This window comes from Hibiscus syriacus, unplaced genomic scaffold (assembly GCF_006381635.1).
Source record: "Hibiscus syriacus cultivar Baekdansim isolate YM2019G1 unplaced genomic scaffold, ASM638163v2 tig00112343_pilon, whole genome shotgun sequence".
In the NCBI taxonomy this organism is placed as follows: domain Eukaryota; kingdom Viridiplantae; phylum Streptophyta; class Magnoliopsida; order Malvales; family Malvaceae; genus Hibiscus; species Hibiscus syriacus.
In genome coordinates this window covers 804,511-830,430 of record NW_024063306.1, presented here as the reverse complement: position 1 = coordinate 830,430, position 25,920 = coordinate 804,511, and the positions used below count along the sequence as shown (strand labels likewise).

Here is a 25,920-nt window from a genome sequence, read left to right as displayed (position 1 = left end):
AATCAATAACCTATAGTCGGAGATCATTTGTCTACTTTACCATTTTTTTCAAGATGTCAATTAAAAATAGAAAAGAAGCACCCCGCGTTCTTAGCATAAATTGTCTCAAATATACCACTACTTGTTACAAATTTAATTACTATTTCGTAGCATGTCGTTGTCATGTTTTTTTTCTTATTCTTGTTTTTTTTGTACAATATCTTTCGAATTAAATCATATTAATGATTAACATCGTTTTTCTATTTTTTTTTTGCTAATACGGTAACAAGAAATTGCTTAAAAAAAGTTAGTGGGGATGTTTAAGGTACGTCAACTTTAATATATGGTTAAGGAAAGACGTTACCGGAAATGTTAATATATTTTTTAACATTTTCGGTAAAACGCTACCTAAAACATTATTTTTCTACTGGAAATGTTAATATTGGGCGCTACTTAAAATGTTTAACATTTCCGAAAAAACGCTACCTAAAACATTATTTTTTCTACCGGAAATGTTAATATTGGACGCTACCTAAAATGTTATTTTTTCCAAATTCTAACATACAATTAACAAATTAAAGTATAATAATTAACTTTTCAATTTTCATAAAATCAAAACAGAAAGCTAATTATTAAACATAAAAAATGGTGGAAGCAATGAAGGTAGCTTTCCTGCAATTTCCCAGAATTGGCTTGCTGTCACTGGGGAAAGATCGAATCTGATTAGTACACAACACGGTTTCATTTTTCTTTACCAATGCTTTTAAACTGTCGTCGTATATTTTCAATCAATATTTATTACACATAATAATAGATTATGGTTGTTTTTAGAAGTTTATAATCGATATATCGAATAATAATTTTTAGGGTAAAGTACATAAATGATCCCGACTATAGTTACAACATGATCATTTGATTTTTCATATGTTTCAAACTCGTTCTTTTCTGCTAAAATTTGACGGTCGTCTGAACTGAATGTTAATATGTTGAGTGAGATATGATAAAATCTAATATCAGAATCTTAACCTATTAACATTGCACACATCTTATAAACAGAACTACAAAAAAAAAATTCTTTTTACCATTAAAGTCGTATCGTAATTCGGAGAGCGACTATTTCTAATTATATAAACCAATATCACATTCATATATATCAAACCATAATTGCGATGCATATTTCCACGTAGAATAATCTTTTGAATATTGGAGTCGACCATAATTATGAAATTAACTTAGTCGGTCTTTGCATTAAGGACTTGGTGAACAACGACCCTTGATTTTGAACCTTGAAAATTGACCGTTAGGAGATTTTTTTTTTCTTCCATTAGGTGTAAATACAACGAATTTTTAATGTTTTTATTCTTGTTTTTCTATGGCATATGATGACTTCAAATTAACTCACATGATTTTTTTTAACTCTTAAATTCATAACTTGTATCAATATTATTCTTTAATCGGTAGAACGTACGTACGTTGATTGTTATGTATAATAATTTACAATATTAACGTAATGGTTCATGACATTAATACACTTATAAATTTATCGAAAAAACAATAAAATTTCTCTGTCACGATATCATTTTCAAATGAATCGTCATATGAATAAAATTAAAAACGACAAATAATATTATTGATTTTAATTGTAAGAATAAAATTGATCCTTAAACTTTGTCGAAACTATAAATAAGTATTATTGATTTTAATGGTCCATTCCACTTGCATCTAAGTATTATTGTGATAATTACTAATTAGTAGTAAAATTTGTTATTTTTAATTTGTTTCATATTCTTTGCTCTATATAAAGGCCAAGTCCCTTGTTTAAATCGGTTGCTACCAATAAAGACATAGTTTTATGATATAGTTTTAGGGATGAGCATGGGTCGGGTCATGTTTTTAGTCCATCTGACCCTACCCAATAAAAAAATCTTCCACCCGAGACCCGACCCGACCAAAATAAAATTTCACCCGACCCGACCCGACATATAATTTAGAAACCTGACTCAACCCGACCCAGCCTGAAATAATAATAAAAATATTATTTTTACTCAATAAAAATAGTGACTTAATTGAAAAAAATATATATAGAAGGGTATTATTATAATTATTCTTAAATATATAAGATAAAATTATATATTTTTTCAGGTCAGGTTGGGTCGGGTATTTTTCACCCTAAACCCGGCCCGACCCGAATATCATATTTAAAAAAATCCGACCGACCCGACCTGAATCCGAATTTTTTTAAAAAAAAATCTGACTCGATCGGAACCCGTCGGGTTCGGGTACAATGCCCATCCCTATATAGTTTCCCTAACATGATTTTATCTGAAATGGTATAATTTCTTTATAGGTCCCTGTACTATAATGTATAATGCGTTTTAATCCTTATACTTCTAAAACGATTAAAATATCCCATAAAAAATTAATGTCTAGCACATGTGGCATACACTATCACCACAAAATTTGAGATGATCTCAACGCATAAACAAATGCATTGAACATTTAGATTATTTTATTAAGAATTTATTACAAATATTTATAGCATACCCATAGCGCAAGGCATGCAATTATTTAGATATTATTCAAACCATGCATAAGAAGGTGATTCTTTTCTTTCATCTTCATCTTTTTAATCACCAAGTCCCATAATCACAAGGAGAGCAATTCTCCTGTGCAATGTCAGTGATTTGAACTCCAGTATCATATTAGGACATATTATTTGTTAATTTAATTATATGTTTGTTAGGTTAACTGTTTGTTTGTTTTTCCTGTTAGCTTTGATAGTTGTTAGCTCATAGTGCTTGTATATAAATAGCTTGGTATATCACTTTTCATAAATGAAAGATGAGAATTTCATTCTTTCATTGCTTTCTTGATTCTTATATGGTATCAGAAGTTTTGTCTCTTTTTCAAGCTTCATCATGGCTACTTCGTTGAGTGATAGCTTCGACAAGGGGAGTAATCCCTATTATTTGCATCTGATAATCCCGGTGTTGTTTTGGTAACTCAACTGCTATCCAACGACAACTTCCATAGCTGGAAACGTTCGATGGTGCTTGTTATCTCTGCCAAGAACAAACTCGGATTTGTTGATGGTTCCATTGCAACTCCTGATCCGTCCATGGTAGATCTGTTGAATGCTTGGACTCAAGCCAATAATTTGGTGAACTCTTGGATTCTGAATTCAGTTTCCAAAGATATTATTGTCAGCTTGCTTTATCACACTACAACGGCAAAGAATTGATTGATCGTTATAAAGCCGACTAGTCGCCAAGGGTTTTACGCAGGTTGAAGGGATTGATTACATGGATATGTTTTCGCCCGTTGCTAAAATAACTTCTTTTAGGATGTTGCTTGCTCTTGTGGCAGTACGAGGGTGGCATTTGCTCCAATCAGATGTCAACACCGCTTTTCTAAATGGGGTTCTCTATGAGGAGGTTACATGAAATCGCCTCTTGGGTACAGGCCTGACCTCAAGGGTGGCAACATGGTCTGTAAACTTCACAAGTCTATCTACGGGCTCAAACATGCATCCCAACAGTGGTTCAATGCTTTTTCGAGTGTCGTTCTCAAGCTTGGTTTTCAACAATCACCTGTTGAACATTCCTTGTTCACTAAAGGATCTGGTGACGCTTTTGTTGCTCTCTTGATTTTTGTGGATCACATTGTAATTGCTGGTACATATTTGCAGTTGCTCTATAGGATTCAAAGTCTTCTACAACAAAATTTTAAGCTAAAGGAGTTGGGCACTTTACACTATTTTCTTGGGTTTGAGGTAGCTCGAAGTGCATCTAGAATTTCTTTATCTCAGCGAAAGTATGCTTTGCAGTTGCTCGAGGATGCAGGATGTTTGGGTGTGAAACAAGTTGATTCTCCCACGGTTCATTCCTTGAAGTTGAAAGCTGATGAAGGAGAACCATTGCCTGATTCTCAAGAATATTGCCGGTTGATAAGTCGAATTCTCTACTTAACTAACACCAAGCCTGACATTGTTCATATGGTGCATTTGCTAAGCCAATTTGTATCTTTTCCTCGTCTACCTCACACGACAGCTTTGAAACATCTTCTCGTTTGTATAAAATAGTCGCCTGGGCTTGGATTGCTTTTTCCAGTTCACTCTAGTATTCAGTTGAGTATTTTTGTTGATTCATATTATGGTTCTTTCTCGGATACTCTACGTTCTACATCAGGGTTTTGTGTGTGTGTGTGTTTTTTGTGATAGCCTTGTCTCTTGGAAATAAAAAAAGCAAGCCATTGTTAGTCGATATTCCTGTGAAGCAGAATATTGGGCTATGGCAGTAGCCACTTGTGAGCTGGTTTGACTTACTTCTTTGCTGTCCTCTTTTCATATCTTCATCGATTTTGTACGTTTGTATTGTGATAACCAAGCTGCAATTAATTTGGCAACTAACCAAGTTTTTCACGAACGAACTAAACACATTGAAGTTGATTGCCACTTTCTACGCGACAAGGTCAAGACTGGTTTTTTGAAGTTCTTCCACGTTCGTTCTTCAGATCAGCTAGCTGACGTGTTTACAAAGACTCTTTGGGCTCCCATGCATCGTGATTTTATTACCAAGCTGTGTATTCTTAATATCCATGCAGTCCCATCTTGAAGGGGTATTAGGATATATTATTTGTTAAGTTAACCATCTCCTTCCATACCCAGAAAAGTGCACCATTGGGGAACCTGCTTGAATCCCAAACTGCCCCATAGTTCCTATTCATGGAGCTCCATCTCGAAGAAGACCCGACCCGAGCTACATAAATGGCTACATCCTCAGTCTGACTGCCTTGGTACAGCAGTTTAAGTTGCAGGTAGTATGGTTTATGGCTTGATTCTTCGACCCTAACAGCTAAGTTCTGGTTTTTGTATTCACAAGGCATCCTTTTGTATTCGACGTCCACGATACCAGCTTTCAGAATGTCTTGAGCCTTGCCCTCGTTAGGCATGGCCATGAAAGATTTGTTGCTAAGAACAAAGTCGGTTCGGTTATCGTAATTGCATTAAGGACTTGGTGAACAACCACCCTTGATTTTGAACCTTGAAAATTAACCATCCGGAGAATTTTTTTTCTCCCATTAGGTGTAAATACAACGAATTTTTAATGTTTTTCTTCTTATTTTTTCTATGACACATGATGGCTTCAAATTACGTCACATGATTTTTTTTAAATCTTAAATCTATAACTTTATCAATATTATTCTTTAATCGGTAGAAAGTACGTTGATTGTTACGTAATAATAATTTTCAATATTAATATAATGGTTCATGATGTTAATACACTTATAAATTTATCGAAAAATCAATTAAATTTCTCTGTCACGATATCATTTTCAAATGAATCGTCATATAAATAAAATTAAAAACGACAAATAATATTATTGATTTTAATTGTAAGAATAAAATTGTTCCTTAAATTTTGTCGAAACTATAAATAAGTATTATAGATTTTAATGGTCCATTCCACTTGCATGTAAGTATTATAGATGTAGTTTTATGATATAGTTTCCCCAACATGCTTTTATCTGAAACGGTATAATTTCTCTATAGGTCCCTGTACTATAATGTATAATGCGTTTTAATCCTTATACTTCTAAAACGATTAAAATATCCCATAAAAAAAAATTAATGTCTAGCACATGTGGCATACACTATCACCACAAAATTTGAGATGATCTACACGCATGAACAAATGCATTAAACATTTAGATTATTTTATTAAGAATTTATTACGAATCATGGATACAAATATTTATAGCATACCCATAGCGCAAGGCATGCAATTATTTAGATATTATACAAACCATCCATAAGAAGGTGATTCTTTTCTTTCATCTTCATCTTTTTAATCACCAAGTCCCATAATCACAAGGAGAGCAATTCTCCTGTGCAATGTCAGTGATTTGAACTCCAGTATCATAAACAACTCCATTTTTCCAGTCAGCTGGAAGCACATACTTTGCCCAAATCCACCTCTTTCCATACCCAGAAATGACCTTGAATCTGAATTGCAGTGCGCCATTGGGGAACCTGCTTGAATCCCAAACTGCCCCATAGTTCCTATTCATGGAGCTCCAGCTCGAAGAAGACCCGACCCGAGCTACATAAATGGCTACAACCTCTGTCTGACCACCTTGGTACAGCAGTTTAAGTTGCAGGTAATATGGTTTCTGGCTTGATTCTTCGACCCTAACTGCTAAGTTCTGGTTTTTGTATTCACAAGGTATCCTTTTGTATTCGACGTCCACGATACCAGCTTTCAGAATGTCTTGAGCCTTGCCCTTGTTAGCCATGGCCATGAAAGCCTTGCTGCTAAGAACAAAGTCGGTTCGGTTATCGTAATTGCGATCAGTTAGTGTCACCTTTGTCCCTTTACCGTTGCACAGGTATGGATTCTTACATCTTATCTGCAAAAAAACCATGTTAAAAGCATTCAAAACTCTGATATTTTACACTATAATAACAATCAAGAAACAATGAAAATCAAACCTACAATACAAACCTGAAAGCAGGCACCACAACCAGCTCCGTTTTTGAAGAGGGGAGAACCACTACCTGCGAGGAATCCATTGCCGAGGCTTAGTGCCAAGGATCCATATCCACAAGCTCCGGCTGCACATATATATCAAACCCATAAAACAACTGTTACCCGCCAAATATTTCTGAAAACTATTATCTGCTGGGTATTATTAATGAAGATTGAACCAGGAAAGGTAATTACATGAGAGTGCCTCGACCGAGGAGACAAATGTAGCCTTGGATTGATGCACGCATCGATCACAAGCCGTGGCAAAAGAAACGAGAAGGAAAAGCAACCAAACAAAGTGAGCCATTTTTTTACTGTTTTGTTGAGTTGAGAAATGTTAAGGGAATTTAGCTTAGAGATAGGGTTTATTTATACATGAAGATTAGTATGGACAACTGTTAAGCATTGGAAACCCATGGATTGAGAATATGATGGAGTCGACATGAATATTTCGACAGGAACAACTTCCGGCTATGTCAGTATTTGGTTGTTATAGTCAAATCCCAGATTCATTGCTATAAATTTTAATGGAAACTTTGAACATGTTAGCAACCACGGACTGTTTCTGCGTCAAGTTTCAGGCAGCTGGATAAAAGCACAAATGGTGTGCCCACGTCAGAATCCGTTGACCCAAGTTTTGATGCCAAAACTTGATTAATTTGACTTTATCAGAACATATGACTCTTAAAAGTGCCCCTAAATGTTTTTGAAATTAAAAATGAAGCCCCTATAGTGTTGAGACTTTGACTCTGTAACACCTTACACCGATACGACACACAGTCGATCGATTTAAGGTGTTACACGGAACCATCGAAGTGACTAACCAACTTTAAACTTACATGTTTTAAAACGACCATAAAATAAACTAAAATATAATAAAAATATTTTCATTGAGGAGCTCCAAAATAAAATATTTACACTTGAAAAATATAACAGTCCAACTTGACTGAATGTACGACTCAATTGGACAATAACGCTTACAAATATACATGTCCAATAAAAACGTTGAGACATACATCTGATCTGCATTGGACTGATCTAAACTTTGGTTTATCTACTGCTTCCCAACTGCTTGATCTACTAACTTGCCCACGGAAACATCTGAAGGCTGAGTTAACTAGCTCAACTCCACACTAACGACTAAAATATACTAATTGTAATTCACCTAAAGGCTTAAACATTCAAGTTTATTGCTTTTCAATCTGGTCTACTGATCTGTTATGTACTGCTTTAGTGAGTATACTTGTATACTCACAATCTACTCTATGGTAGACATCATGGTGCGGCTAAGGGTTATGCATCTCGGAGCTCACACACCCCTCTAGTCTACCGAGAATGTGATCCCTGGAATCTCTGCATCGGACACCACACTCTCGACTAGCCCACTGAGTGTCGGACCTTGCGCCCAAACCAGTCAGCTCACTACAGCAAAAATGGTTTTTAGCGGCGGATGTAGCGGCGTTTTTGAACAAACGCCGCAAAATACTATACTTTAGTGGCGTTTGTATAAAAACGCCGCTAAAGAATCGTAATGTAGTGGCGTTTTTATACAAACGCCGCTATAAACTAGTATTTTAGTGGCGTTTTTACACAAACGCCGCTATAGACATGTACTTTTGTGGCGTTTTAATACCAAACGCCGCTATAGACTCGTACTTTAGTGACATTTTTACACAAACGCCGCTATAGACACGTACTTTTGTGGCGTTTTAATACCAAACGCCGCTATAGACTCGTAATTTGATTGTTTACTTCAGAACGCACCGTTTCTTTTTGCTTGGACTTGGGAGCATTTTACTTCGCCTAAACCCTTCACGTTCTCATATTCTTCAAGCTCTAATGGCAACTCGCGCCTTTTTAAAATCAAAGTTTCCAATTTTAACGGCGATCCTCCTTCAGAACCTCACAAAAAACGGCATAACGAGATCTCTGTTTCTTCTAAAACCTCAAATTTCACCTCTACTACCCGTTATCCATAAACCAATTTCAGGGTTTAAGCAATATCATGATGGGAGACCAAGAGGTCCCCTTTGGAGAGGTAAAAAGCTGATAGGGAAAGAAGCCCTTTTCGTAATATTAGGTTTAAAGAGATTTAAGGATGATGAAGATAAACTTAAAAAATTTATTAAAACCCATGTTTTAAGGCTGTTGAAGATGGATTTGATTGCGGTTCTTTCAGAGCTTGAAGGCCAAGAGGAGACTTCTCTGGCTGTGAAGGTACTCGTATTTTTCACTTCTATTGATTTTTTTAAATTTTTCTTATTTGGATTGTATCTTAAATCTGTCGGATTCGTAATTTTTTTTTGAGTTTAAGTGAATTGAGATTGCTTTTATTCTGTTCGATCAAATGCTCGAAAAAGATTTTGATATAGTTTTTAAGTGAAATGATATTTTCTTTACCTTTATGATTGCAGCCCCCTTTGCCTATTTTGTTACCAGCATCAACTGGACAAGGTTTGCAAATCAGTGCACAGTTAACACGACAAGATGATCAAATATTTTACAGCTTGCTGTTTGAGAATAACACACAGATCGCTCTTGATGGGTTCATGATTCAGTTTAACAAGAATTCGTTCAGTCTGGCAGCTGCGGGACCTCTTCAGGTAATCACAATTTGTGTGATCTTTACACTTTTGTTAGTTTATTGTTGCATTTTCGGGATATAACTGGTACTGTCTGTTAGGGGTGCGGTGCAGTGCATGTCCGTTTTAGTTCCTGTTAGTTCTTAACTCAATTGTCCCAGGGTCGTTTCCTACTTTTATGCCAAAGTTTCTTGTTGAGAGGAGAGGTAATGGTTAGATCTAGCTAGTTTCGAGTCTGTTTTGGCCGGGATGCATCGTTGTCTGTTTTTTAGGTGCATTGGTGAGAGTTCGATTTGTGTTTTTTTGGGGTGGTTTGTGCTATATGTGTGAAGTTTGGCCCCGGTTTGTTTAATTGGGATTTTGGATTCGGTTGTTTGCTTTTACGGTGTAATTTTTGGTTGTAAAAAGTTTAATCGGAAGTAAAAAGTTCCCAGGTGCTAATCTATATGTTTAATTAAAAAAAGCAAGTTGCAAAGGAGAAAGAAGAAATTTTTGTTATGTGCTAGTTTCATAGCAGAGTTCACTGTATATTTAACTTTCGTTGGTGATTCACAACTTCATTGATATAAAAAATGCTTAAACATATTTATCCTTGTATGTATTATCTGATTTGGTCATTTCCATCTTGATCAAAATATAACTTCTTGTGCTTCACTGGAATGTTTCACTCATTTGTTGTTATTATGTTATGATGTTATTTTGGTCTGTACTGGTGAAACCAGAATTACTGCTTTCTTCATTTTAAATATGATTGTCTTCATTGCAATGCGGAGTTAGTTCATGCTTTTTCCATGTTTATTGTTCTTTAATTGTTGGTTTTGTTTTGTTCACTTTCTCTCATATAAATGTATTTTTCAGTATAAATGCTTGTAAATGTTCTCTTTATTTCTGACTCATGTATTCTTAATTAAATTTTCACAGTACCATTATATGATTATATTACGAATACTTGTTGGCTTGTAGCCTTTATGCGGTTTTGCTATGATCATTTCCTTTTAATACAGAAGCATCATTTTTCTATGTTGTAACGTGAAACTGAGAAACTTCCACTCTCCCCTGATTTTGTAAAGCCTTCTTGATCCTTGAATGTTTACTTCTTGATCCTTGAATGTTTACTTTTTGTAAAGCCATTGCAATATATTTAAACTAATTAGATCTAACAACATTTGTCTATGTACCTTGTTTCAAGTAAAGAATATTGATACTGATCGAGTATATTCAAAACGAAGAAGAAATAACAGTTAAAATGCTCGAAACTTTGCTAAGATAGCCAATTGACTATGATGCGTGGACTGTACAAGCTTTGAAGTAACTTTTTCCTTTTAGTCGTTTCATACATCAAAACCATTGATCCACTTCTCAAGGAATTTGATGAGATTAATCAACGGTACTTGTGATGTGGGATTCATATGCATCTGTTTACAGAGTGCTAGCCGTCTTAACTGAACATTTGGAAACAAATGTTTGCGGTTTAGCTTGTATTCTATCGGGATTACTTCAGTTATTTCTGGTATCTTGTTGACTGTTTTGGATTCTTTGACATACCATCCAACCATTTCTTTTAGTCTTGGATTTTACTTTTTGCTATTGAAGAAACTTTTGTTTTAAATATTTTTTAGAACTGAATTTTTTAAGGACGGTCTTCATAAAATCTTCATACATGACTTTGTTACAATTATGACATCGGGACTAAAATGTATGGTTTTGTGCAGTGCCCAGGAATTTCAGATTGCTGGAAGAGCTTGAGATGGGCGAAAAGGGAATTGGGGATGGAACTGTTAGCTATGGAATGGATGATACTGATGATATATACATGCAGTCATGGACTGGGACTATTATTGGCCCCCTTAATGTGAGTCCCTCTCTCTTATTCTTTTCAGTAACCGTTGTGTTTGATTTCTGTGATTGTGCGAAGGGGGTTTGAAGAACTTTTGGGTTTATGTAATTGTAAGATAGACCCTAGAAACATTAAATTGTAATGCTTTTATTTCTTCGTTTAGGTTGAACTTCAAAATCAAATAATATGACAATATCATTGAGAGGGACAGCGATTAAGAAATTGAACAAAGAAGTTACTGCATGCACGTGAAATTTTAATATTCTTATTTAAGTATAGGGATTTAAGTATGATTTCATTATTTTAGCATATTTGTCACTGTTGACCTATCATTGGCAATGATATTCTACTCTATATTAAGCTTGGTAAATGTTGATTTATGTTTTCCGGATAACTTGTGTGGTTTTGATAAGTTCGTTCCTTCAACATCTGCTCCAAGGCTCCAACCATGATTATTACTATATATGACTGTTTGATATTGTTCAGTTATAACTGGCTGCAATCTCTAGTGATGTATTTGTGTCCTATTCATCAATGTTGAATAGTGTTTTTTGTTTCCAATTGCAGGTTAGTTAAAATGGCTATGGAGAACACTAAATTTCTGCTGGCTGCCCAATCAGTGGATACAAAAGTTCGGACTGAGGCAGAGACTATTTTGCGGTAGTTCCAAGAACAGAACATGCATCTTTTCCTTCTTTTTTTGTCAGTTGAGCTTTCAATGATATTCTAGTGGCCAATGTTGAACCATGTTATATTTTAATTTTATTTTATAAATTTTGATTTATTTTTCTACATAATTTGTGTCGTAATTAAATTTTAAGTTTATTGTTATTAGATAATGCTATAGAATATTAAATTTACGTAATATAAAATAAAAAATGATATATGCGAAATCAGATAACCATAGCGGCGTTTGTAAATAAAAGTTACCAGAAGTCAGGTTCTTTTGCGGCGTTTTGTGAAGAAAACGCCACTATATACATAGTTATTAGCGGCGTTTTTTTACCACAAACGCCGCTAAATATCATAACATGTAGCGGCGTTTTCGATAAAAACGCCGTTAAATCTCAACGCTTATTGCGGCGCTTGTTTGAAAAACACCGCTAAACAACAACACCTATTGCGACATTTTTGGGAAAAACGCCGCTAAACAACGATACCTACTGCGGCGTTTGGGGGAAAAACGCCGCTAAACGACAACACCTATTGCGGTGTTTTTAAGACAAACGCCGCTAAATAGCAACACCTATTGCAGCGTTTTTTCAACAAACGCTGCTATATATCGTCACCTATTGCGGCGTTTTTCGTTAACAAACGCCGCGAACTTTAGCGACGCTATTTTCAGCGGCGCTTTTTGCGACGTTTGTCATAACGCCGCATGTGTTTTTAGCGGCGCTTAAAAACGCCGCTATATGTAAAAAAAACGCCGCAAAAAGCCAGTTTTACTATAGTGGCTTAAAGTTCCTTGTGTACTCCCTAAGGATATATCTAGATTGAATCTATACTTTCGGCTCTGCTATCTTTTCTAAAGGAATTCGAGTGTCATGGTCATTTTCTCGAGCATTCAAACAAGGTTAGTATTATTTAATCTTACCATATTCTTGTTTCTACGTTTGAATTAAACTTTCTTATCGTTCTCACTTATAGTCTTATTTGACATAAAGAAGTGTTGGGGCACCTCGAGTCTGATTCCCTTAAAAATTAACATTTTTCCCAAAATAGACTGAAAGTATCGATACTAGCCCAATAGTATCGATACTCCTACAAAAGTTTCAATACTTTATATAAGTATCGATACTTTTAAACATTGTGTTTTGCCAAGTTTCAAAATTTTCTTGGAGGTTCAAAACTATGACACAAAGTTTCGATACTCTTGAAAGAGTATCGATGCTCTTGCCCAGAAACTCACTAATTTGCCCAAAACGAAGAACAATCATCGATACTCTACATGCAGATATCATAAACAAATACCAAAAAACTCTATTTCTCAATCCCAAAGACCTTAGTGAGGTCCCCAAATATGCTTAAAGTTTTATTTGATCAACCGTGTTCATAATAGAGGCTTATAACATCAAAAGAACAATTTACCATGGAAATTGCTAAACATGCTTTAAATTTAACTTTCTAACACATCTTAACTTTCCATGATCTACACTTGGTATGAGAAAGCTATAAATGTGTTATATTATTGCCTTGGCTGCTAAAGCACCCCTTCAATCAACTAGGGGCCACCCTACCTTCAAGAAAAAACCCTTTTTGAAAACAAAATATACAACTCACAAAATGGAACTTGAAACAAAGCTTGAAGGATGGAGAGAAACATTTCCACCTTAGCTTAGCAACCTCGCACTTAGAACTCTTAATATCGAAACTTGGAAGAAAGAAAAAAAATGAACCATGGAAGAAAGGAGAGAAGTATTTGGTGAAGAGGTAGTGGGGTGGTTCACTTATAAGATGTATTAAGGAATGGGTTTCCAACTAAATAACTATAGGCAAACTACATTATTAGTCCCCCAACTTCTAAATCATAAAACTCTTATCACTTAACCACAATTCCCTTGGGCCTCAACTCAAGCTCACTAACACAAAACTTGGTTCAACTAATTTATAAAGTCTTTTGGGCTCAACTTTGGGTCTCGGGTTGACCCGAACTACTAACTCGAGATTCGAGGTGTTACAGACTCCTTTGCAGTTTTTTATTCAAAACTATAGGGGCTAAATTTAAATTTAAAAAAAGTAAGGGGTTGTAGCATAATTAAACTGTTTTAAAATAGTGGGATTAATGAATATGTAAGTGAAAGTTTTGTCACTTCTAAGAGTTATTGGCTTTAAAACAGTCCTGGTTGCTAACATGCAAGGTTTCAAATTGCGGGCTGAAAACGTGATATCGGCTGTGATATTGCGGTAGCGCTGCCGTTAGAAATCAATTTTCATGATTTTTGATGTGGGTAACGGATTCATACCAATAGCTGTATGTTGCGCCCGTAATTTAACATGTAGCAGTGGATTGCGTCGATCACGGGACACTATAAGCGTTATTCCAACCATGATTTTAACCGTAATTTTTTCTTTGTTTTAAAAAAATGAAAGGTCGGGGGAGGAGGAAGGGGAAGGGGAGTTGAGAGTGAAAGCATTTTTTTTCAGACAATGAAATCGGGGGGAGGAAGGGGAGGAGGAACGAGGAGGGGAGAGTTGAGAATAAAAGAAGAAAGGTCGGGGAAAGGGGAGGGGGAGTTGATTTATTTCTTTTATTTTTAAAATAATTTTTTAAATATATTTTTAAAGGATATATTGATTTGACATCCCTTCCACTTAAAGAATTTATAATTTAATCCCTAGTTTAAAATGTAAACTTTAATTTTTATTTAATTTAGTCTTAATTTCAGTAATATAAATTTTTACAATTTAAATTTTACAATTTTATTTTAATTATATTTAATTTAGTCATTTTAGGGTAAGTTGTGCGACATTTAAAAAAATTCACGATCGCGATACCCGCAATGACATCCGTTATGTCCGCAACCATGATAAATGCGACGCGACAAAAAATGTGACTGCGAACGCTATTTAAATACCTGCTAACATGTTCAAAGTTTCCATTTGTGCTTTTATCCAGCTGCCTTAAACTTGATGCAGAAACAGTCCCTGGTTGCAAACATGTTCAAAGTTTCCATTAAAATTTATAGCAATGAATCTGGGATTTGACCATAACAACCAAATACTGCCATAGCCGGAACTTGTTCCTGTCGAAATCTTCAATGTTGACTCCATCATATTCTCAATCCATGGTTTTCCAGAAATGCTTAACAGTTGTCCATACTAATCTTCATGTATAAATAAACCCTATCTCTAAGCTAAATTCACTCAACATTTATCAACTCAACAAAACAGTAAAAAAAATGGCTCACTTTGTTTGGTTGCTTTTCCTTCTCGTATCTTCTGCCACGGCTTGTGATCGATGCGTGCATCAATCCAAGGCTACGTTTGTCTCCTCGGTCGAGGCACTTTCATGTAATTACCTTTCCTGGTTCAATCTTCATTAATAATACCCTGCAGAGAATAGTTTTCAGAAATATTTGGCTGGTAACACTTGTTTTATGGGTTTGATATATATGTGCAGCCGGAGCTTGTGGATATGGATCCTTGGCACTAAGCCTCGGCAATGGATGCCTCGCAGGTAGTGGTTCTCCCCTCTTCAAAAACGGAGCTGGTTGTGGTGCCTGCTTTCAGGTTTGTATTATAGGTTTGATTTTCATTGTTTCTTGATTATTATTATAGTGTAAAATATCAGAGTTTTGAATGCTTTTAACATGGTTTTTTCGCAGATAAGATGTAAGAATCCATACCTGTGCAACGGTAAAGGGACAAAGGTGACACTAACTGATCGTAATTACGATAACCGAACCGACTTTGTTCTTAGCAGCAAAGCTTTCATGGCCATGGCCAACAAGGGCAAGGCTCAAGACATTCTGAAAGCTGGGATTGTGGACATCGAATACAAAAGGATACCTTGTGAATACAAAAACCAGAACTTAGCTGTTAGGGTTGAAGAATCAAGCCAGAAACCATATTACCTGCAACTTAAACTGCTGTACCAAGGCGGTCAGACAGAGGTTGTAGCCATTGAAGTAGCTCGGGTCGGGTCTTCTTCGAGCTGGAACTCCATGAACAGGAACTACGGGGCAGTTTGGGATTCAAGCAGGTTCCCCGATGGTGCACTGCAATTCAGATTCAAGGTCATTTCTGGGTACGGAAGCAGGTGGATTTGGGCAAAGTATGTGCTTCCAGCTGACTGGAAAAATGGAGTTGTTTATGATACTGGAGTTCAAATCACTGACGTTGCACAGGAAAATTGCTCTCCCTGTGATTATGGGACTTGGTAATGAGAAGATAAACAAAGAAAGCGAGATAGGAAAATATTACTACGGTTTGAATAAATGACGCTTACCTCTGAGGATTGACGTCGAATATAATTATATACTCATGTATGTTTTACTCAAATTAATTATCTTTATAATAAGATTTTAATAAAAAAATTGATTAATATATGAAAACAAAGGAAAAGTATTTAATCTTGAAGTTAATATATTGTTGAATTAAATTTAAGTTTAACATATTTAAGACGTAATTACACAAAAAATATTAAAAAATAAATAAAAATATAAGGTAAACTGCACAAATGATCGTTAATGTTTAAGTAAAATTTCGTTTCTCTTGCTAAAATTTCAAAAATAATGTATTTATCACTATCGTAATAACGTTATCAAATTTTAATAAATAGTCACTCTACCATCATTTCATTGATGACGTGACAAAAGTTTAATATTTAGATTTACTCCTAATCATTTATGAAAATATCAAATAAATCTTTAAATAATAAATTTATATCTAATTTACTCTAAACAATTATAATTTTTAGTTTTTTTTTCATATACCCACCACATCGTACTCCTCCCCTCCTGCCTCTCCCACTTCCTTAGCTCTCAAGCCTAAACGTCGACACCATGGGTCAATTCGTACATATATTATTTAAGTATTTAATATATATATATATATATATATATTATGTTTAAAACATGTTTAGATTAGAATGTAATGCAATTTGTAATTTACATTTTTTTGTATAACCACTAGTATTCGATCTATTAATCGAGTAATTCGAATCGGGTATTGAAAAGGCAAGGCGGCCTCCCATTTAATTTACTCCATTCGTAATTGTCAAGATTTTAACTCCTAACAAAAGTTTTAATACTTCATCCCACTCGACCGACTGATTATCGGTAACGAGTGTGGTCTAGCGAAGGAATTGACAGCCTTAGAAGTTGCTTTCATAGGCTGGCAAAGGGGGAAGGAGCTCGAGCTGGCTCAGGGAGTTTGAAGCGGGACAAATAGGCGATTGTAAATTAGGTTGTAGGGTATTTTATTCTAATTTGAGGATTATCTCATGGAACTTCCGAGGTCTTGGTGCAGGGGTTAATTCGTTGGATTCTCGAATGTTGTTGAGAAATCACAAAGCGGATATGGTGCTAATTCAGGAAACCAAGAAGGTTCTGCTGGAAAAGGCTGATAGAAGAAGATTCTGGTTGGTCGATGATTGCGAGTTTGAAAGTGCGAATGCAGAGGGAAGATCAGGGAATTAGCTATGAGAGATAAGAAACTTTCATGCTTCGGGCCTTTTAACAGAAGAAGTAGGCTTGATTGGTTTTTGGTGGATGAGAAGTGGTTCTTAGGAGGTGATAATTTTGAATAGTATGGTCTTAAAAGATCAGTGTCGGATCACGCTCCGGTAATGCTAGTAACTGGCGATGTGCCCTTGGTACAGCACTTTAAGTTGCAGGTAATATGGTTTCTGGCACATGTAGCATGCACTATCACCACAAAATTTGAGATGATGTCAACGCATAAACAAATGCATTGAACATTTAGATTATTTTATTAAGAATTTATTACAAATATTTATAGCATACCCATAGCGCAAGGCATGCAATTATTTAGATATTATACAAACCATCCATAAGAAGGTGATTCTTTTCTTTCATCTTCATCTTTTTAATCACCAAGTCCCATAATCACAAGGAGAGCAATTCTCCTGTGCAATGTCAGTGATTTGAACTCCAGTATCATAAACAACTCCATTTTTCCAGTCAGCTGGAAGCACATACTTTGCCCAAATCCAACTCCTTCTAGAAATGACCTTGAATCTGAATTGCAGTGCACCATTGGGGAACCTGCTTGAATCCCAAACTGCCCCATAGTTCCTATTCATGGAGCTCCAGCTCGAAGAAGACCCGACCCGAGCTACATCAATGGCTACAACCTCAGTCTGACCGCCCTGGTACAGCAGTTTAAGTTGCAGGTAATATGGTTTCTGGCTTGATTCTTCGACCCTAACAGCTAAGTTCTGGTTTTTGTATTCACAAGGTATCCTTTTGTATTCGACGTCCACGATACCAGCTTTCAGAATGTCTTGAGCCTTGCCCTTGTTGGCCATGGCCATGAAAGCTTTGCTGCTAAGAACAAAGTCGGTTCGGTTATCGTAATTGCGATCAGTTAGTGTCACCTTTGTCCCTTTACCGTTGCACAGGTATGGATTCTTGCATCTTATCTGCGAAAAAACCATGTTAAAAGCATTCAAAACTCTGATATTTTACACTATAATAATAATCAAGAAACAATGAAAATCAAACCTATAATACAAACCTGAAAGCAGGCACCACAACCAGCTCCGTTTTTGAAGAGAGGAGAACCACTACCTGCGAGGAATCCATTGCCGAGGCTTAGTGCCAAGGATCCATATCCACAAGCTCCGGCTGCACATATATATCAAACCCACAAAACAAGTGTTACCCACCAAAATATTTCAGAAAACTATTATCTGCAGGGTATTATTAGTGAAGATTGAACCAGGAAAGGTAATTACATGAAAGTGCCTCGACCGAGGAGACAAAAGTAGCCTTGGATTGATGCACGCATCGATCACAAGCCGTGGCAGAAGAAACGAGAAGGAAAAGCAACCAAACAAAGTGAGCCATTTTTTTTTACTGTTTTGTTGAGAAATGTTGAGTGAATTTAGCTTAGAGATAGGGTTTATTTATACATGAAGATTAGTATGGACAACTGTTAAGCATTTCTGGAAAACCATGGATTGAGAATATGATGGAGTCAACATGAAGATTTCGACAGGAACAACTTCCGGATTTGGCAGTATTTGGTTGTTATGCTCAAACCCCAGATTCATTGCTATAAATTTTAATGGAAACTTTGAACATGTTTGCAACCAGGGACTGTTTCTGCATCAAGTTTAAGGCAGCTGGATAAAAGCACAAATGGTGTGCCCACGTCAGAATCCGTTGACCCAAATTTTGATGCCAAAACTTGATTAATTTGACTTTATCAGAACATATGACTCTTAAAAGTGCCCCTAAATCTTTTTGAAATTAAAAATGAAGCCCCTATTGTGTTGAGATTTTGACTCTGTAATACCTTACACCAATACGACACACAGTGAACCGATTTAAGAAGCTACACGGAACTACCGAAGTGACTAATCAACTTTAAACTTACTTCTCATGCTTTAAAAGGACCATAGAATAAACTGAAATATAATAAAAAATCTTTTCACTGAAGAGCTCCAAAATAAAATATTTACACTTCAAAAATATTACAATCCAACTTAACTGAATGTACGACTCAACTGGACAATAATGTTTACAAATATACATACCCAATAAAAACACTAAGACGTACATCTGATATGTGTTGGACTGATCTGAACCTTGGTCTATCTACTGCTTCCCAACTGCTTGATCTACTAACCTACCCACGGAAACATCCGCGCCACACTAACGACTAAAACATACTAACTGTAATTCACTGAAAGGCTTAAACATTCAAGTCTACTGATCTGTTCTGTACTTCTTTAGTGGGTATACTTGTATACTTACTCTCTACTCTATGGTATACATATTGGTGTAGTTGAGGATTCTGCATCTTGGAACTCACACACTCCTCTAGTCTACATAGAATGTGACTCCCAGAATCTCTGCATCGGACACCACACTCTCGACTAGCCCACTCCTTGAGTGTCGGACCTTGTGCCCAAACTAATCAGCTTAAAGTGTCTTGCGCACTCCCTAAAGATATATCCAGACTGAATCTATACTTTTGAATCTACTATATTTTCTAAAGGAATTCGAGTGTCATGGTCGTTTTCCCGAGCATTCAAAAAGGCTAGTATTATTTGATCTTACTCTATTCTTGTTTCTACGTTTGAATTAAACTTTCTTATCGTTCTCACTTGTAGACTTATTTGATGATAAAAAGAAGTGTTGGGTACCTCTAGTCTAATTCCCTTAAAAACTGACATTTTTGCCCAAAAACAGACTGAAAGTATCGATACTAGCCCAAGAGTATCGATACTCTTGCAAAAGTTTCGATACTTTATATAAGTACCGATACTTTTAAACATTATGTTCTACCAGTTTCGAAACTCTTTGAAACTTTCTTGGAGTTTCGAAACTATGACCCAAAGTTTTGATACTATTAAAAGAGTATCAATACTCTTGCCCAGAAACTCATTAATTTGCCCAAAACGAGATACTCTACATGCAGAAGTCATAAAACAAGTACGAAAATTTCTATTTTTCAATCCCAAAGACCTTAGTGAGGTCACCAAACATGCTTAAAGTTTTATTTGATCAACAAGGTTCATAATAGAGGGTTATTAACATGCTTACAACATCAAAAGAGCAATCTACCATGGAAATTGCTAAACATGCTTTAAATTTAACTTTCTAACACATCTTAACTTTCCATGATCTACACTTGGTATGAGAAAGCTATAAGTGTGTTACCTTCTTGCCTTGGCTGCTAAAACACCCCTTGAATCAACTAGGAGTCACCCTACCTTCAAGAAAAACCCTTTTTGAAAACAAAATCTAAAACTCACAAAATGGAGCTTGAAACAAAGCTTTAAGGATGGAAAGAAACATTCTCACCTTAGCTTAGCAACTGACGCCAGACATAATAGTGATTATCCTGCAAGCGCTCCAACAGATGATTCACAAGAGAAAATTCGCCCAAAAAAATCCAGAGAAAAAAAGTCTCTAGGGTTTAATAAAATATTATTAAATCAAACAATCCAAAATCAGTCCACAAGCCGGACTGTTATAGCCAAAAATCGTCTTTATTCAAATTTTGCTAAAAATAGCAAAATCCCGAAAATCACTCTAAATTGAAATTCGAAATAAAATAAGCAATCTCCAAAAAATCCGGCCTAAATCAGATTTAAATTGACTTCCTAATTGACAATCGAAATATTACCATAAATAGTAAAAAAATATCTAATTCTAGTGATTTGTAGGGGAAAATGGCAGAATTTGAGGTTGAAAAAAAGGCCACATGGAGCATGTCAAAAAGAGTTTTCCGGATTGGGGTCTTATGCGCGATTCTGACACCTGCAGCCAAAGTTATGGCCAAAAGACTGAAACATACTCAAAACGACCCCAATGAGGAACATGTCACAATCAATTCCCGCCTTTGCGCTGATCTGCCAATTCATGGTATCTCAGCGCCATCAAGGTGCAATCTGACAGCTCAGCATCATCTGTCTCGGATCCTCCTGCATCAGCAACCCCACACTTAGAACTCTTAATATCTCAACTTGGAAGGAAGAAGAAAGAAAGGAATTATGGAAGAAAGAAGAGAAGTATTTGGTGAGGAGGTAACGGGCAAAATACATTATTAGTCCCCCAACTTCTAATTCATAAAACTCATATCACTTAACCACAATTCCCTTGGGCCTCAACTCAAGCCCACTAACACTAACTTGGTCCAACTAATTTATAAAGTCTTTTGGGCTTAATTTTGGGTCTCGGGTTGACCCGAACTACTAATCCGGAATTCGGGGTGTTACAGACTCCTTTGTAGTTTTTTATTCAAAACTATAGGGATTAAATTTAAATTTCAAAAAAGTAAGGGGTTGTAGCATATTTAAACTGTTTTAAAACAGTGGGATTGATGAATATGTAAGTGAAAGTTTTAGCACTTCTAAGAGTTATTTGCTTTAAAACAGTCCATGGTTGCTAACATGTTCAAAGTTTCCATTTACGCTTTTATCCAGCTGCCTTAAACTTGATGCAGAAACAGTCCCCGGTTGCTAACATGTTCAAAGTTTCCATTAAAATTTATAGCAATGAATCTGGGATTTGACTATAACAACCAAATACTGCCATAGCCGGAAGTTGTTCCTGTCGAAATCTTCAATGTTGACTCCATCATATTCTCAATCCATGGTTTTCCAGAAATGCTTAACAGTTGTCCATACTAATTGTAGACATCCGTTTTTGTCCGGATTTTAAAAAATATTTATTTATTTATTATTAATATTATTAATAATAATATTTTTTTAATTTTTTTTCAGGCCCAATTTGTAACAACTCCCACTATCTCATTAACCCCACACCATCACCTTACACGTCTCTCCTCAAAAAATGCAAGTGAGGACCTGCCTATTGATTCAAATGAACTTTAAATTCAAGAGAATGCATCCAGGGAGAGGGGAGGAGAAAAAGGAAAAATGGCAAAGGGTGGTTCAATGCAATCCAATGACGGATGGGGCCTACTTCGTGGGAAGATCTGAGATTCTTGCTTGGATCAACTCCACCCTCTTCATTTTTTTCTTCACCATTGTTACACTTTTGTAACCACACTGCAAAACCAGAAAGCTTCCACCTTTTTCATCTTCTACCTCAAAGTTTCCATTTTCCACCTCCAAACTATATTCTCAACTTCGAAAATGGTTCGCACGTGAGGAAGCAGTTGTTGTGAACTTGGAGCTGGTAACCCTCCGATGGATAATGGAGTCTGAGGAGAAGCTTGGTCGGTTTTCCACAAGCGACGACGAGTCTTTGTTCAAGGAAGAAATGGCAGTCCCTCTGCTGTTCAAGAAGATTGTGAAGAAGCATGTCAAGAAGTTCAAGAGGCTTCAAAGTGATCGCAAGATCTCCGTCAAGGTTTTCTTTTAAATTAGCTTTCTTATGGGTTTGTGTTTACTCTACTGTTTCATTGCTACGTATCATTTTTAGTTCCATTTATTGGAAGCTAAGAATTCTAATTGTCTATATTATTTTATTGGACAAATCACTTCCATTTACTATGTCAATTGCGTAGATTTTTGTTAAGATCTTACTAGGTGCATTTCTTGTTTATTTTCCATGGAAATGCATTGGCGAACTAATTGTTTGAAAGTGCTACAGTGACCGAATGCAAGAAGTGTTATTTCAATTTTGCGATTTAGTTATTATGTATTTGTGTGTGGATGGGGGAACTGATTTCCGAGGATTTTCATGGAACTCATTAATGGTTTTATTTCATTCTGGTTTATTTTGGATTGGTCCCATGGGTTTAAAAAACCCTGATTCATTCGCTTCATGTAACCCACGTGTTATAAAGTGATAAACCTTGGTGTAATCCTTCCATCTTTGAACACCATTCATTTTGGTCCTTTTTATTTATTTTTTTTATTTATTTTTTCTTTTTCTTTTTTTTACTAACTTTCATTTATCTTTGTTATCTATTTATTTTATTATTATTATATTAATATTTTTTTCTCTTCTTTTTTCATGTTTATTTTCATTTTACAATCTAACAATATTTTCAACTTTAGGGATACTTTTCAACTAATCAAAGGTAAGTAATTCGAATCGGGTTCTTAAATTTTAATTTTAATTTTAATTTTCACGAATAAAGACAACCGATAAATTAATGGGTACCGAAAGGGCGGTTCAAGGGTGCTAATCCTTCCTTGACCGTAACCGACTCTCGAACCCGACATGTTTCTGGTACAACGCAGATAAGGTAGATGGTGTCCGACCCACCTAAATTCGTTTTAAAGTGGTCGGTGGCGACTCTAACCCAATCAATCCACGTCGAAGTCCAATTTTGGGCCCAACCAAAAGACGGTTGCGACACTAATCTTCATGTATAAATAAACCTATCTCTAAGCTAAATTCACTTAACATTTCTCAACTCAACAAAACAGTAAAAAAATGGCTCAATTTGTTTGGTTGCTTTTCCTTCTCGTTTCTTCTGCCACGGCTTGTGATCGACGCGTGCATAGATCCAAGGCTACTGTTGTCTCCTCGGTCGAGGCACTATCATGTAATTACCTTTCCTGGTTCAATCTTCATTAATAATACCATGCATAGGGGTACTTATCGAGCGAGTCGATCGCGAGTTGGACAGTGTTCGATTCGTGCTTGTTAAATTTTTTTTGTTACTCGACTCGACTCGTTGCTTGTTAAGCTCGTTAAAATTTTGCTAGATCCATGCTCATTAAAAAACTTGTTGCTCAACTCGTGCTCGTTAAACGCATTCCTCGCCTCGTTGCTCTTTTCGTTGCTCATTAAGCTCACCAAAATTTTTATCTTATTTTTTTAACTATAAGTAAAATATACTAATACTATATAGAGCTTAATATAAACATAAATTGATAAATTTAACAAAAAAATTATCAAAAGAGTGTATGAAACAAATTGAAAGATTAAATTCCAAAATAACAATCAATAAATACATTAAATTAATAATTGAGGTTTAAGTTTTGGGTGTAATAAAATAATAATTATTAATGAATAATTTAATATTTTTATTATTCATTAGAAAATTAATAGATTAGTCATTTATCATCAATTATTAAATTAATATTTTTTTAATGAAATATTTTTTTAAGATAACAAGTAAAACATTATAAATTAACAACATGCTCGTAAACTTATGAGTTGAGTTGAACTTTGCTTGACTCGACTTGTTAATGTCTTGAGTCGAACTCGAATTCGAACTACTCACGAGCTGCTATCATTAAGCACGCCTAACCGCATATCATAGTTTTATGAAATATTTGGCGGGTAACACTTGTTTTATGGGTTTGATATATATGTGCAGCTGGAGCTTGTGGATATGGATCCTTGGCACTAAGCCTCGGCAATGGATTCCTAGCAGGTAGTGGTTCTCCACTCTTCAAAAACGGAGCTGGTTGTGGCGCCTGCTTTCAGGTTTGTATTAGTTTTGATTTTCATTGTTTCTTAATTATTATTATAGTGTAAAATATCAGAGTTTTGAATGTTTTTAACATGTTCTTTTGCAATTGCAGATAAGATGCAAGAATCCAAACCTGTGCAACGGTAAAGGGACAAAGGTGACACTAACTGGTCGCAATTACGATTACCGAACCGACTTTGTTCTTAGCCGCAAAACTTTCATGGCCATGGCCAACAAGGGAAAGGCTGACGACATTCCGGAAGCTTGGATTGTGGACGTCGAATACAAAAGGATACCTTGTGAATACAAAAACCAGAACCTAGCTGTAAGGGCCGAAGAATCAAGCCAGAAACCATATTACCTTCAACTTAAACTGCTGTACCAAGGCGGTCAAACTGAGGTTGTAGCCATTGATGTAGCTCGGATCGGGTCTTCTTCGAGCTGGAACTCCATGAATAGGAACTATGGGGCAGTTTGGGATTCAAACAGGTACCCGAACGGTGCACTGCAATTCAGATTCAAGGTCCTTTCTGGGTATGGAAGCAGGTGGATTTGGGCAAAGTATGTGCTTCCATCTGACTGGAAAAATGGGGTTGTTTATGATACTGGAGTTCAAATCACTGACATTGCACGGGAAAATTGCTCTCCCTGTGATTATGGGACTTGGTAATGAGAAGATAAACAAAGGAAGCGAGAGAGGAAATTATATACTCATGTATGTTTCACTCAAATTAATTACCTTTATAATAAGATTTTAATAAAAAAATTGATTAATATATGAAAACAAAGGAAAAGTGTTTAATCTTGAAGTTAATATATTGTTGAATTAAATTTAGGTTTTTTTAGTACGTAATTACATTAAAAAAATATTAAAAAATAAATAGAAATATAAGGGTAAACTACACAAAAATATCGTTAATGTTTAAGTAAGTTTTTCGTTTTTTACTGAAATTTCAAAAGTAACATATTGGTCACTAACGTTATCAATTTATAATAAATAGTCACTCCCATGGATGCCGTGACAACATTAACAAAAGGTTAATATTTAATTTTACCCCTAAATTATTGTTAAAATATCAAATAAGTCCTTAAATAATTATAAATTTATGTCTAATTTACTCTAAAAGATTATAATTTCTAGTATTTTTTTCATATACCCATCACCATCGTAATCCTCCTCTCCTGTCTCTCCCACCTCGTCAGCTCTCAAACCTATACGTCAACACCATATGTCAATTTGTATATACATTATTTAAGTATTTTTAAAAAAAAATAAACTTATATTGTTCAAGTATATATATTATGTTTAAAACATATATGTTTATATTAGAATATAATGCAATTTGTAATTTATAAATCTCTCCGGATTTCCAGTCAGCTGGAAGCACACTCTTTGTTGCCCAAATCCACTTTCCATCATGCCCAGATGTTACCAGAAACCTGAAGGTCAAGGCACCAT

The 25,920-nt window shown here is 35.5% G+C and overlaps 4 protein-coding genes and 1 pseudogene across 4 annotated transcripts; 2 read left to right on the top strand and 3 right to left on the bottom strand.

The window, feature by feature from the left end:
• Nucleotides 1-2,569: 2,569 nt before the first annotated feature.
• LOC120178047 lies at nucleotides 2,570-4,977 on the bottom strand (annotated as a pseudogene).
• An 824-nt stretch (nucleotides 4,978-5,801) lies between these two features.
• Nucleotides 5,802-6,813, bottom strand: LOC120178046 (expansin-like A1). Its single transcript, XM_039184004.1, has 3 exons — nucleotides 6,702-6,813; nucleotides 6,483-6,592; nucleotides 5,802-6,387 (listed from the first exon to the last, which is right to left on the bottom strand). The coding sequence occupies exons 1-3, from the start codon at nucleotides 6,811-6,813 to the stop codon at nucleotides 5,830-5,832; spliced, it is 780 nt and encodes a 259-aa protein (XP_039039935.1). The 3' UTR covers nucleotides 5,802-5,829.
• A 7,986-nt stretch (nucleotides 6,814-14,799) lies between these two features.
• LOC120177935 (expansin-like A1) lies at nucleotides 14,800-15,829 on the top strand. The gene is made up of 3 exons (XM_039183916.1): nucleotides 14,800-14,936; nucleotides 15,046-15,155; nucleotides 15,251-15,829. The coding sequence occupies exons 1-3, from the start codon at nucleotides 14,825-14,827 to the stop codon at nucleotides 15,806-15,808; spliced, it is 780 nt and encodes a 259-aa protein (XP_039039847.1). The 5' UTR covers nucleotides 14,800-14,824; the 3' UTR covers nucleotides 15,809-15,829.
• A 1,636-nt stretch (nucleotides 15,830-17,465) lies between these two features.
• LOC120177936 (expansin-like A1) lies at nucleotides 17,466-18,489 on the bottom strand. The gene is made up of 3 exons (XM_039183917.1): nucleotides 18,346-18,489; nucleotides 18,126-18,235; nucleotides 17,466-18,030 (listed from the first exon to the last, which is right to left on the bottom strand). The coding sequence occupies exons 1-3, from the start codon at nucleotides 18,455-18,457 to the stop codon at nucleotides 17,479-17,481; spliced, it is 774 nt and encodes a 257-aa protein (XP_039039848.1). The 5' UTR covers nucleotides 18,458-18,489; the 3' UTR covers nucleotides 17,466-17,478.
• A 4,984-nt stretch (nucleotides 18,490-23,473) lies between these two features.
• Nucleotides 23,474-25,131, top strand: LOC120177899 (expansin-like A1). The gene is made up of 3 exons (XM_039183885.1): nucleotides 23,474-23,585; nucleotides 24,366-24,475; nucleotides 24,574-25,131. Exons 1-3 carry the CDS (start codon nucleotides 23,474-23,476, stop codon nucleotides 25,129-25,131), a joined length of 780 nt encoding a protein of 259 aa, XP_039039816.1.
• Nucleotides 25,132-25,920: the final 789 nt, after the last annotated feature.